General features: G+C 47.7%; 1 protein-coding gene across 1 annotated transcript; it reads right to left on the minus strand.

Annotated features, from left to right (window-relative positions):
* Positions 1-461: 461 nt before the first annotated feature.
* On the minus strand, positions 462-11,154 carry psmg1 (proteasome (prosome, macropain) assembly chaperone 1). Its single transcript, XM_078232018.1, has 7 exons — positions 10,984-11,154; positions 9,487-9,596; positions 8,701-8,855; positions 7,103-7,165; positions 5,365-5,563; positions 2,105-2,241; positions 462-730 (listed from the first exon to the last, which is right to left on the minus strand). Exons 1-7 carry the CDS (start codon positions 11,079-11,081, stop codon positions 656-658), a joined length of 837 nt encoding a protein of 278 aa, XP_078088144.1. The 5' UTR covers positions 11,082-11,154; the 3' UTR covers positions 462-655.
* Between the last annotated feature and the right edge of the window lie 1,954 nt (positions 11,155-13,108).

A 13,108-nucleotide genomic window follows, 5' to 3' on the forward strand; every position in this document is an offset into this window, starting at 1 on the left:
TTGCCACTGGGGTATCCTCACTGCTGGATAAGCAACTTGTTCTGATAAACAATCTGTTGTCCGAAACACCTCCACTCCTTACTGAGTTTTGTTTCTAATATTCAGCAGTTTTATCTTTGACCATCAAACGGCAGGCGTGGGTACGGGCGTATAATCAATCGATGACCAGCAGGAGGCCTGTTTCTGAGGCGGAATGAGAACAAGGACAAATCATATGGAATTGTAAATGTCGGTGCTTTTAAAACTTGTGTACATGGAAGTAAGCTCTGAGCTGGAACCTCCACCTTTGTAAATATCAGGTAAATGACCTCAACAAAGGAATACATCTGCTCAATTCAGATTTTAATGACTGACAAGCCTACAGGATAATGGCAGCAATGCAACCAGAACCAGATTTCTGGGGTTAATGGAGTTAATTCTAGACCGGAAATAAATAAACAAAAAAATTCAAGGAAGCAATATCGTGAACATAAGATATTAATAATACATATCGAATTCCAACAAAGTATTCAATGCAAAACACTATGAAACAAAACTGTTAAAGAGTTTAATATTTTTTAAGGATTATAAAACATTACTAAATCCAGGCAGCCAAGTACTTTGGGAAATCTCTCACAGTAGTTAATTCAGTAACTGTTGAGGAATTGTTACTGTCTCATGTGTACAGGTTGCTTTGGATCTTGCTCATATCCACGAGTTGTTTCAGTATTTCTGCACTTTGGGAGGTATCCTGGAAGGAAACAAAGGAACCATTCACAAATGCTTCAAATGCCAATGCATTTCAGTCTCAAAGGACCCCAGGGCTAGTGGTGATTGTGTGGAGCAGAGGGAAGGGGGAAGGGAAATCAACCAATATTCCCACTCCTATCCACTGATGCTTGCTGAAAAACTGCATTGCAATCTATTCCACACCAAGACCCAATTGTCCAACACTTTTGACCTCGCTGATTAACACTGCCCCAAACAGCCCAAATTTACAAGTCTCATCCCCTGATTTAATTCTCTCATGGCTCTGCTCCTCCCTACCTGTGTAACCACCTTCAACGATACAACCTATTATACCACCCCTCCCCCCACAGCTCTCCGTTCCACTGGTTCTGGCCCTTCATTTGCCCCGTCACTGGTGGCTGTGCCTCGAGTTGCCCCAGTTGCACTGTCTGAAATTCTCTCCCTTAACTCTGCCACCTCTCCAGCTTTGTAACACTTCTATTATCCACCCATATCTTTAACCAAACTTGTGATCACTCCTCCCAAAACCTGGCTTGGACTCCTTTCTCCCTTAGACCTCTGTGCAGCTCCTTGGGAGGGTTCTTAATATTGGAAATGCAAGTTGTTACACAGAAACTGTGGTGCAGAAATAGGCCATTCGGCCCATTAGCTCCATGCAGGTTTATGCTCCAGGTGTGCCAGATGTTATGTAAGCCAGGGCAGGCTCAAATGTGATTCTTCCAAGGTTAAATATCCTGCCAAAATTAATTCTCCAGTCTCACAGAGGAAGAACTCCTTGGATGAACAGCCGGGTAACTTTCAGCAACCACGAGGACAGGATTAATCTTGGCAGTGATGGGTCCTTCAGGAAGATTTTGTATAAACTCACACACACAGAATGGGGAGCTGGCAAACTATTGGAGGGCTGCTGATTAGACTAGTAGCCCACCAACCGTCAACCCACTTACTGTCCCTTTTCTATTTTAGAACCATAGAAAGGTTACAGCACAGAAGGAAGCCATTCGACCCATCTTGTCCATGCCAACCCAAGGACCCAGGTGCCCTTTTTAATCCCACCTTCCTGCACCTGGCCCATAGCCCTATAGCTTACAGCACTTGAAGTGCAGATCCAGGTACTTTTCAAAAGAGTTTAGGATCTCTGCCTCCACCAACTAACGCCATCTGGACTGGAGGATTAATCAAGGGGAAAAAATGGAATCAAATTCTGGTTGTGAAGTTAAGTAATGAAGAGGATTTAATTAAATATTATTTAAGAATGGATCACCAAGTAGACCACTGCTATGATATATACACAATATATTTTCCATGCACAATTCCGCATTGCTCAGTGATACAGCCCCCTTACACACACGAGTAAAACATAAATAGTCCTTACTTTCACAAAGGAAATCAGACTCTTGCAGGTAAGGAGTGGCCGGAAAGCTTCTATCGTCAGAGAATCTATAGCTGTGACGTCACTGTAGCAATGATAGAGCACAGCAGGTATCTGCCGAACTTGACAATAGCTCAGAACTGGAGAGGAAATCACAGGAAAACTCATTGATCAAAGCAACAAATGGGCATAGTTCCTGAAGCATCCCACCCAGGCCACCCTCAACTCTCCACAAGACTAGATTCAAGTCCCCTCCTCACCCACGCAAACCAGAACTTTTTTCCTATTCCTTCATGGATGTGGGTGTTGCTCATCCCTAATTACCCTTGAACTGAGTGGGTTTCTTGGTCATTTCACATTGATCACATTGCTGTGGCTCTGGAGTCATGTGTAGGCCAGACTGGGTAAGGATGGCAGATTTCCCCTGAACCAGATCAGTGAAAAAAATCAATGATAGTTGTCATTAATGAAACTATTTTATAATTCCAGATTTATTAGAACAATAGAACCCCACAGTGCAGAAGGAGGCCATTTGGCCCATCGAATCTGCACTGACCACAATCCCACCCAGGCCCTATCCCCATAATCCCATGCATTTATCCTAGCTAGTCCCCGACACTAAGGGGCAATTTAGCATGGCCAATCAACCTAACCCGCACATCTTTGGAATGTGGGAGGAAGCCGGAGCACCAGGAGGAAACCCAAGCAGACATAGGGAGAACATGCAAACTCCACACAGACAGTGACCCGAGGCCGGAATTGAAGCTGGGTCCCTGGCGCTGTGAGGCAGCAGTGCTAACCACTGTGCCACCGTGCCATCAGCCCCCCCTCCCCCCCCCCCCCCGACATTTGTCCCATCACTGGTGGCTGTGCCTCGAGTTGTCTGGGTTGCACAGTCTGAAATTCTCTCCCTTAACTCTGCCACCTCTCCACCTTTGTAACGTTTCTTATGCCCACCCACATCTTTAACCAAACTTGTGCTTAACCCAACAAGATTAAATTGAATTGAAATTTCGCCATGGTGGGAATTGAGGTCACGTCTCCAGGCCATTAGCCTGGAGCCTCTGGATTACTAGTCCAGTGACATTATCACTGAGTCACCACCTCCCCACAGCATTTCTACACTCCACCCTGGACTGAACTGAGATTTGATGCTGGGGGGAGGGGGTATGTACCACAATTGGCCTCAGTGCCATTCGCGGATTGAGCTCACACATGAAGAACAGCCATTCGCGTGAGGAATGCAGCCACTCTGGAAATCAGACCTCCTGACTTCCCGCCTTCCATCAGAGAAAACGTGAGACAGAAAAGACCCAGATACCGTGCAGGTTTAACCGAAAAACCCACTTTTCACTTCACATTATTTTACCCGGGGACAGCAAGCTTTTAAAACACAAAATTCAAACTATCGGAAGTCTATCAGAAGGTATCGTACCAGGAAGCACAGGTAAACTTTATAAAACTCATTTTGGGGATTTAGAATCAGGAGAAGTCCATTTGGCCCATTGTGCCTGTGCTGACTCTTTAAATTGAGTGCTACTCAAATAGGCCCACATTTTCCCAATAGATCTGTAAGTTATCCCTTTTACCGACATCATTAGCAAGGCTGGCACCTATTGCCCATCCATAGTTACTGGTGGGCAGTCTTTGCCACGGAAAGAGCAGTGGGATTTCAGTTTCACCTCTTCCTGCACTGACCTCCTAATCTCAGCAATACACGTACATGTACAAAACATGACAGGGCAGATGGTCTGAGGTGTGCTTGCTTTAATGCAAGCAGTTTGACAGGTAAGGCAGATGAACTTAAAGCTTGGATTAGTACATGGAATTATGATGTTGTTACAATTACGAAGACTTGGATGAAAGAAGGGCAGGACTGGCAGCTCAGCATTCCAGGATTTAGATGCTTCAGGTGAGATAGTGAGGGTGACAAAAGAGGTGGGAGTGTTGCTTTACCGATTAGGGAGAATATCACTGCTATACAGGGGGAGGACACCTTGGTGGGATCATGCAGTGAGGCCATATGGATAGAACCCAGGATCAGGAGCAGTGCAATCACACTGTTGCGGTTGTATTACAGGCCTCCCGACAGCCAGTGTGAAGTGGAGGAACTGAGATGTCAGCAGATTATGGGAAGATGTAAAAACAGGGTTGTTTTGATGGGTGATTGTAACTTCCCCAATATAGACTGGGATTCCTTAAGTGCCAGGGGCTTGGACGGGGCAGAGTTTGTTCTGTGTGTCCAAGAGTACTTCTTGAGGCAATATGTACATAGTCCAACCCAGGCAGGGGTATCTTGGAACAGGTCTGGCAAACAAGCCCAGTCAGGTGATTGAAAAGTTAACTTGTGAGCTGTTTTAAATGGGTTACATCTCCAGGTCTGTTCAAGTAACCTCATTGTGAAAATGACATCAGACCACCATATCCACCAGTATTTTGACACCACACACAATCTTGGTCGGCACCAGAGGTGAAGGCAGGTTAGAGCTGAGACATGTCCAAAAGGGGAGATGGAATTAAATTGAATAGGAAATGGCAGATTACAAAACAATTTTCATATTACAAAGGCTATTTGTTGTCTAACCATGGGCACTCTGAGACTATGGCAGGACAGATTTTAAGCTAGCAAGTTCCTTCTTTTGATGCCAAAACATTGAATGTATTCAAGAGGCGGCTAGATATAGCACTTGGGACGAACGGGATCAAAGGTTATGGGGAGAAAGCAGGATTAGGCTTTTGAGTTTTATTTACCGTGAAAATGCCCTAGTCACCACACTCCGGCACCTGTTCGGGTACATTGAGGGAGAATTTAGCATGGCCAATGCACCTAACCAGCACGTCTTTGGACTGTGGGAGGAAACCGGAGCACCTGGAGGAAACCCATGCAGACACGGGGACAATGTGCAAACTCCACACAAGCAGTGACCCAAGCCAGGAATCGAACCCAGGTCCCTGGCACTGTGAGGCAGCAGCGCAAACCACTGTGCCACCATGCCGCCCCATTTCTTATCTGAACAGAATTGGAGGAAAAAGATTACTGCCCATGTGTGAAAGGAAGGAAAAATGAAAACGATTCATCCCAAATGGAAACATGACTCAATTATGGGGAAATTGGGCTTCCCAAGCTAGAAATTCTACATCAACGCTATTTGGTTTTGCTCCAAAGCATCACCACAGATTAAAACTCAACAACTGCAGTCACTGGTGAAGATTTTGATATCAACTTGCTCTCCCACTCTTGTGGAATTCCTCACAGCCCATACCTGCTGCGGGGAGACCGGATATGACATTTGGCTGCTCGAGTAATGGACAATGAGGCGTCTCCCGGAATACACTGGTTTTCAAAGCTCGGAGGAAAGGCACAGTGATGCTGGAAGTGGAGCTGGGAGATTTATATTCAGTCACAGAGCAGCTCGATAATACAATCACTTCCAGATTCCTTTTCTGGATATTTCCAAAGACCTGTAATGATTCCAAACATTTCCTCCATTGAGTTGCCTGACACACGAAAATACCACAGGATAAAATTACATGGCTCGTTCTGAAATGGTTACTCCCACTGTGGACATTATTATCGTGTCCCAACTCACAGCCGTGTGTGGCTGCGTCTCAAAATCTAGCATTCTCATGTGACAGACTGTCTACTTTCATACGACACAGGACTTTGGAAACGTAGACCTTCCGATGGAAGCCCCCCACCTCCCACCCCTTCCCATCCAAGGTCAAGGGTGAGAACTCCTTCAGTTTTTAAACATTTTAACGTCTTCAATTTTTCCTCAAAAATTGAGGCTGGGCAGGAAAAGGTCCTTAAGTGTCATCATGTGGCCAGCTAAGGGCCTTAATAGGAGCAAGGAGAGAGGGTGTATGTGAGAGCGAGAGAGAAAGGTGAGAGAGAGCGAGAGACAGAGAGAGAGAGGGTGAGAAAGAGAGAGTGAAAGAATGAGAGAGGAAGAGAGGGGCTGAGAGAGGGTAAGGGTGAGAATGAGTGAGAGTCAGAGGGGATTAGAGAAAGAGGAGTAGAGAGGGAGAGGGTTAGAGAGAAAGAGAGAGAGCTAGAAAAAGAGAGAGGGTTAGAGAGAGAGAGGGTTAGAAAGAGAGAGAGGGTTAGAGAGAGAGGGTTAGAAAGAGAGAGAGGGTTAGAGAGAGAGGGTTAGAGAGTGAGAGAGAGGGTTAGAGAGAGAGAGAGAGGGGGATAGAGAGAGGGGGTTAGAGAGAGAGAGGGGGTTAGAGAGAGAGAGAGAGGGTTAGAGAGAGAGAAAGGGTTAGAGAGAAAGGGTTAGGGAGAGAGAGAGTTAGAGAGAGAGAGAGAGAGGATGGGCGAGAGAGAAAGGGTTAGAGAGAGGGTGACAGAGAGAGAAAGGGAGAGACGGGATGAGAGAGAAACAGGGGATGAGAAAGAGAGAGAAAGGGTTAGAGAGAGGATGAGAGATGGAGAGTAATGAGAGAGAGGGATAAGAGAGTGAAAGAGAGGGGATGAGAGAGAGAGAAAAGGTTAGTGAGAGAGAGAGAGGGGATGAGAGGGAATGTGTGTGTGGGGGGTGGGTGTTGAGAAGTGTCTGTCAGCTTTCTTTTATCAATGGAAGGGGTTTGGTTGTCAATGGAAAACCTGCTACTGGGTGTCCTACTCTGCAGAAGAATGAGATGGAGCACAGATAGGAGAGCAGCACCATGATTGGGATCTGGAGTCACATACAGGCCCAGACTGGGTAAGGATGGCAGCTTTCCTTCCCAAAAGGACATCAGGAACTAGCTGGGATTTAATGGCAGTCTGACCATTTCATAATCACTTTACAATTTATTTTAAACTGTATTTAAATGTGTGGTGGCTGGAGGTGAACACGAGCTCCATGGGTCATCAATCCAAGTCGCAGAATACCCTGTCCAGCCAGCACTGAAAGCCAGCACCCTGCCAGTTCCCTATCCCCTAACGCAGAGCTACAACTGAAGATATAAAGCACGCGTCTTCCGCCTATACACCCGAGAGTTCATGAGGAAACACACCTTTTCAGTCCACTGAAAGAGCTGACCTTCCGCAACGTAGCAACTACAATGGCAGCTCAGAATCTAGTGACAGAAAGATAACACATGACAACAATAAAACAACACTTTCAAGGGAAGAACTTGCATTTCTCTCACACCTTCCATGACTTCAGGCTGTAACGCGACGCTTTGCCATCACTGAAGTATTTTTCAAATACTGTTCTGACTAGAAGTTTCCCACACTGGCACAGTTAGAAAGTCTCTCAGCTGGGTCATTACTGGCTAGTGAGACATCAGTGTGAAAAACAGCAACATGCACACACGTAAACAGAATTGATGCTAATGCAGATACTAGTTCATTCACAGCATTAACCGTTAGATCATATTATTGAATGAATTTGCGGCACAGTGGTTAGCACTGCTGCCAGGGACCCGGGTTCGATCCCCGGCTTGGGTCATTTTCTGTGTGAAGTTTGCACGTTCTCCCCGTGTCTGCGTGAGTTCCCTTCAGGTGCTCCGGTTTCCTCCCACAGTCCAAAGATGTGCAAGTTAGGTGCATTGGCCATGCTAAATTCTCCCTCAGTGTACTCGAACGGGCACCAGAATGTGACAAATAGGGGATTTTCACAGTAACTTCACTGCAGTGTCAATGTAAGCCTGACTAATAAAAAAAATAAACTTTGGGATTCAGCTGCATCTACTAACAGCAACTTCTAACTCAACCTCGAAAGGGTAAATCAACTGCCCTAGGGTTATACGGGATCTTGCTCTGCATTGTCAGTCAACCTTCAACCTCACCTCAGCTTGGTGGGAGGGACGTTGGCATTGAACCCAGCTGAAGCTCAGTCATCACTCTTCAGCCAATCTGTGGTGGCCAGTCTGAGAAAGAAAAAAAAGCCAGCCCCCCCCCCCCCCCCCCCCCCCCCAAATTAACCAAGGGTCAGACCAGATCTGGCTGTGACCATTCCACAATCAAATCACTTACTGATGCCAACAAGTCCGGGTCATTTATAACTGCCCGAGTAACCCGACTTGTCTTCAGCAGAGACAGGTTGCGGGAGGGAATATTTGCTGGGTGTTTATCTTGTTCGATGTGGGTGTCGCTGGCTGGGCCGGCATTATTGTCCATCCCTGAGGGTATTTAAGAGTCCACCACATTGCTGTGTCTTCGGAGTCACATGTAGGCCAGACCAGGTAAGGACGGCAGATTTCCTTCCCTAAAGGGCATTAGTGAACCAGATGGGTTTTTACAACAATTGACAATGGTTTCATGGTCATCATTAGACTTTTAATTCCAGATTTTTATTGAATTCAAATGTCACCATCTGATGTGGCGGGATTCGACCCCAGGTCCCCAGAGCATTACCCTGAGTCTCTGGATTACTAGTCCAGTGACAATATCACTACACCATCGCCTACCGACTGGTGTAGCTAGTCTGTCATCCCCACAGTCAGTACACTCTGCAAACACAATACCCATTCGGTCAGACTAATCTTGTGAAGGATGAATGTGATGCACTTGAGCAGGAATGAGATTTATGTGCAGTGGTTTGGGCAGCTCTCTGCAAACGTACAAACTGTCACATATTCAGACACACTCATTCAATCATAAAACTGACCATTGGATTGGACGTCAGTCGATAGAGAAGACATGATGAATCTACTGGGAACTGTTGATTGACAGTGTCTGTACCCTTCACTCTCTCATTCCAGAATGTAACAGCTCCAATAACCTCCCAGCTCCCACAGCACTGAACAAAGGAATTCAGAAACCCTACCAGGACAAATAGCAGAGAATGTGCGGTCAATAATAAAATAATAATAATTCAATCACTGCTGTACATTGCAACGAGGAGGCAAAGGAAATCGGAAGCAGTGATCAGCTGGCTGCACATAAAGAGAAGACCAAAGAGGTAGAAAATGGCCCGAGGGGCATGAGGCGGGGAGCCAGACGGGGAACCAGGCAGAGGCCAAGGGGCACCAGGCGGGGGCCGAGGGGCACTAGGCGGGGGCCCAGGGGCACCAGGCGGGGGCCCAGGGGAACCTGGCGGGGGTCCAGGGGAACCTGGCGGGGGCCCAGGGGCACCAGGCGGGGGCCCAGGGGCACCAGCGGGGAACTAGGCAGGGGCTATGGGGAACCAGGCGGAGACCGAGGGGAACCAGGCGAGTTGGGTTTCCACGATCCGGGAAAAAAATTGAATTATGAAATGATGTGATGATGAGACTTGACTTCAGTGTAGCCAGGTTTGGATTAAGACTAGACGTGCAGCGGAGCAAAGGCAACAACACAGTGACTGGGCAATAACAGTGCATCGATCTGGCAAACAGACACAAGACTGAAGGACAGGCACATCCAACAACAATTCTTACCTGGAGACCCTTCAGCCCCCTCTTACTTTACTCACCTACAGCATTCTGTCCAACAGCAATGAGAAACGTTGAGCAGGTAAAACTCGGCGTTCCAGAACTTTCTGTTGATGTTTTGCTGTGTGTGCTCCATTGGATTGTAATCTCTCTGATTGGGAAGATATGAGGACAGTTAATCTTCAACCAGAAGGGAGACCACATAACACTGGATAAATGGTTAAACTGTGAGCTATTTGCAGAATGAATCAGAAAAGCTCAACGACAGGCACAGGAAAATGAAGTGTAAACACAGTTTAACTTTTCAAATCTTGTCCAATCTGGCCTGAAAAGGCAATTCTGACCCCAGGCAGAGCTGACCAGAAGGCAGCAAGAATTTTTTTATTATTTTATTCACGGGTCATGGGCATCGCTGGCTGGGCCAGCATTTATTGCCCATCCCCAGTTGCCCTTGGAGGGTAGTTGAGAGTCAACCGCATTGCTGTGCCTCTGGAGTCACACGTAGGCCAGACCAGGTAAGGACGGCAGATTTCCTTCCCTAAAGGACGTTAGTGAACCAGATGGGTTTTTCTGACAATTGACAATGATTTCGCAGTCATCAGTAGATTCTCAATTCCAGATTGTTTTTTTTAAATGCTGTTTGGCCATTCGGACCTTTTATTCTCTCTATGGACTGCCATTAGCAGCCTTTCCCCTTGGTTTTATGGCAATGACTCGTCTCTCATTCCCTCATCCTGCAGTATAAACATCTCCCACTTTCTGTGCCTTTTAGCTTTGACAAAGGGTCATCTGGACTCGAAACGTCAGCTCTCTCCTCTCAGCCTTTGGGCTAAGATCAAGTGCAGTCCTGCACTCGATAGAAGTCAATGAGGTTACACTGAGGTTTCATCTGAAGCAATTTTTTAAAAGCAGCATCTGGGCCTTTTGGCTGAGATGGAAATGGGATCGAGCACTGGAGGAGGTGCAACGTCTGCTCCAATCGGCTTGGATCACATCGAGGAGGCGGCCAGACAGGTCTCATCAGCTTGGATCGGGAATGTCTCACTCGTTGAGACTCTGAATTGAACTTTGATTGGATTGAATTGGATATAAACGAAAACAATCTTCTCTCCTTACAGATGCTGCCGGACCTGCTGAGATTTTCCGGCATTTTCTCTTTGGTTTCAGATGTTTTTTATTGAATTCAAATTCCACCGCGGGCGGTGTGGCGGATTCGAGCCCGGCTCCCCGGGGCGTCCCCCTGAGTCTCTGTCCCGAGGCAGTGCCGCTGATCCGGCTCATCCTCGATGCCCACAGCGGTGCCCCCACTCTGCCCTCAGCCCCACTTTCCAAACACAAGCCCAGGCCATCGCCCCTCTGCTCAACTTACAGCTGGGGATCAGCCAGGACTCAGAGACTCCCCACACTGCGCACACACACAGGCCACTCAGCCCATCCAACCCCACCAAACTATCCCACTCGGCCGTCAATATAATTGATCCGGGATTATTCACTCAGACTCCCGGCACTCGGATCAATCCCGGAGTCTCCGGCCTCACCGGCGGCCCAGCTCCTCAGCCTGGATTTCCGGATCTTCCTCCTCATCCTCCACCGCCCGGGAGAAAACCGGCACAACCTCCCCGAAAAACGTGGCCATTTCCGAAGCCTGCCCACCGCTGCACTGACTCCTCCCCGTCGCCAGAGGGCGCTCCAACCCACTGCACGGACACATCCCCGCCACCAGAGGGCGCGCCAACCCACTGCACCGACTCATCCCGCCGCCAGAAGGCGTTCCAACCCATTGCACCGACTCAACCCCGTCGCCAGAGGGCGCTCCAACCCACTGCACCGACTCAACCCCGCCGCCAGAGGGCGCGCCAACCCATTGCACCGACTCATCCCAGCCGCCAGAGAGTACTCCCGCCCGCTGCTGCACTGACTCATCCCCACCGCCAGAGGACGAGCCCGCCCGCTGCTGCACTGACTCCTCCCCGCGGCCAAAGGGCGCTCCACGACCCCAACGACTCATCCCATCCGTCAGAGGACGATCCCACTACTATACAGACTCATTCCCTCTGCCAGACAGCGCTCCCGCCCACCGCTGCACCGACTCATCCCCGCCGCTCCTTTCAATGCACTGACTCATACCCACCACCAGAGGGTGCTCCCACTGTTGCACTGATTCATCCCCACCACGAGAGGGTGCTCCAACCCACTGCACCGACTCATCTCTTCCGCCAGAGGGAGCTCCCACCCGTCTGTGCACCGTCTCATCTTTACCGCCAGAGGCCGCTGCTGCCCGCGCCAAACACCTTTGCAAGGTGCAATCCTGTAGCTGCATCTAGAAAACGTGCAGAGATACATAACCAGAACATAGATATAAACTATAAACAGAGTTATAACCGTTACGGACTGAGATATATAACTATTATATTATTGAGTGAGCTGAACTCCATGAATAGGCATTAAAGTTTATTTATTAGTGTCACAAGTAAGGCTTACATTACACTGCGATAAAGTTACTGTGAAAATCCCCTAGTCGCCACACTCCGGCACCTGTTTGGGCACACTGAGGGAGAATTTAGCATGGCCAATGCACCTAACCAGCACATTTTTCAGACTGGGAGGAAACCCACGCAGACACGGGGAGAACATGCAGACTCTGCACAGACAGTGACCCAAGCTGAGAATCGAATCTGGTCCTTGGTGCTGTGAGGCAGCAGTGCTAACCCCTGTGCCACCCAAAAGTGGAAGAGGACAAGTGCACTACCAGAAGACTGATCCCAAATGTGTTACCAAAAACTGACCAAACCAAAGTAGAACGTACAGGGTAAATGGTAGGACTCTGAAGAGTGCAGTTGAACAGAGGGATCTGGGAATACAGGTACAGAATTCCCTAAAAGTGACGTCACAGGTGGATAGGGTCGTAAAGAGTGCCTTTGGTACATTGGCCTTTATAAATCGGAGTATCGAGTATAAAAGTTGGAGTGTTATGGTAAGGTTATATAAGGCATTGGTGAGGCCGAATTTGGAGTATTGTGTACAGTTTTGGTCACCTCGTTACAGGAAGGATGTAAATAAGGTTGAAAGAGTGCAGAGAAGGTTCACAAGGATGTTGCCGGGACTTGAGAAGCTGAGTTACAGAGAGAGATTGAATAGGTTGGGACTTTATTCCCTGGAGCGTAGAAGATTGAGGGGAGATTTGATAGAGGTGTATAAGATTTTGATGGGTATAGATAGAGTGAATGCAAGCAGGCTTTTTCCGCTGAGGCAAGGGGAGAAAAAAACCAGAGGGCATGGGTCAGTGGGACTAGGCAAAAAATGGTTCGGCACAGACAAGACGGGCCAAAAGGCCTGTTTCTGAGCTGTAATTTTCTATGGTTCTATGCACAATGTGGAAATGCCAGCGTTGGAGATGCCGGCAAGATGCACAAAAGAGTGAATAATAGTGAATTGGTTTTCAAGCAGGAATAAACAGATCTTCCAGCATTAAGATCACTGTTCTTAAAGTGTATTAATGACCTGGATTTGGGTATGTAGGACTTCATCTCAAAGTTGATAGATGACACATAGGAGGGAAATATGGTTAAAGCAGTCAGAACACAGATTGGTCAAATGGGCAGACATACTGATAAGAGCGATTTATTCATTAAATGTCATCGTTTTTTTTAAAAAGAGAAAAGA

The sequence above is a fragment of the Mustelus asterias genome, chromosome 17, assembly GCF_964213995.1.
Source record: "Mustelus asterias chromosome 17, sMusAst1.hap1.1, whole genome shotgun sequence".
Classification (NCBI taxonomy): domain Eukaryota; kingdom Metazoa; phylum Chordata; class Chondrichthyes; order Carcharhiniformes; family Triakidae; genus Mustelus; species Mustelus asterias.

What these genes read in the sequence shown, in the direction of transcription:
- psmg1 (XM_078232018.1), bottom strand. Translation starts at nt 11,081, where the DNA reads ATGGCCACGTTTTTCGGGGAGGTTGTGCCGGTTTTCTCCCGGGCGGTG. An exon ending in TGTTGGACAGAATGCTGTAG is followed by an intron (nt 8,856 to 9,486) that starts GTGAGTAAAGTA and finishes TTGTCCTGGTAG; the next exon opens with GGTTTCTGAATTCCTTTGTT. An exon ending in GTCTGATTTCCTTTGTGAAA is followed by an intron (nt 731 to 2,104) that starts GTAAGGACTATT and finishes GTTTCCTTCCAG; the next exon opens with GATACCTCCCAAAGTGCAGA.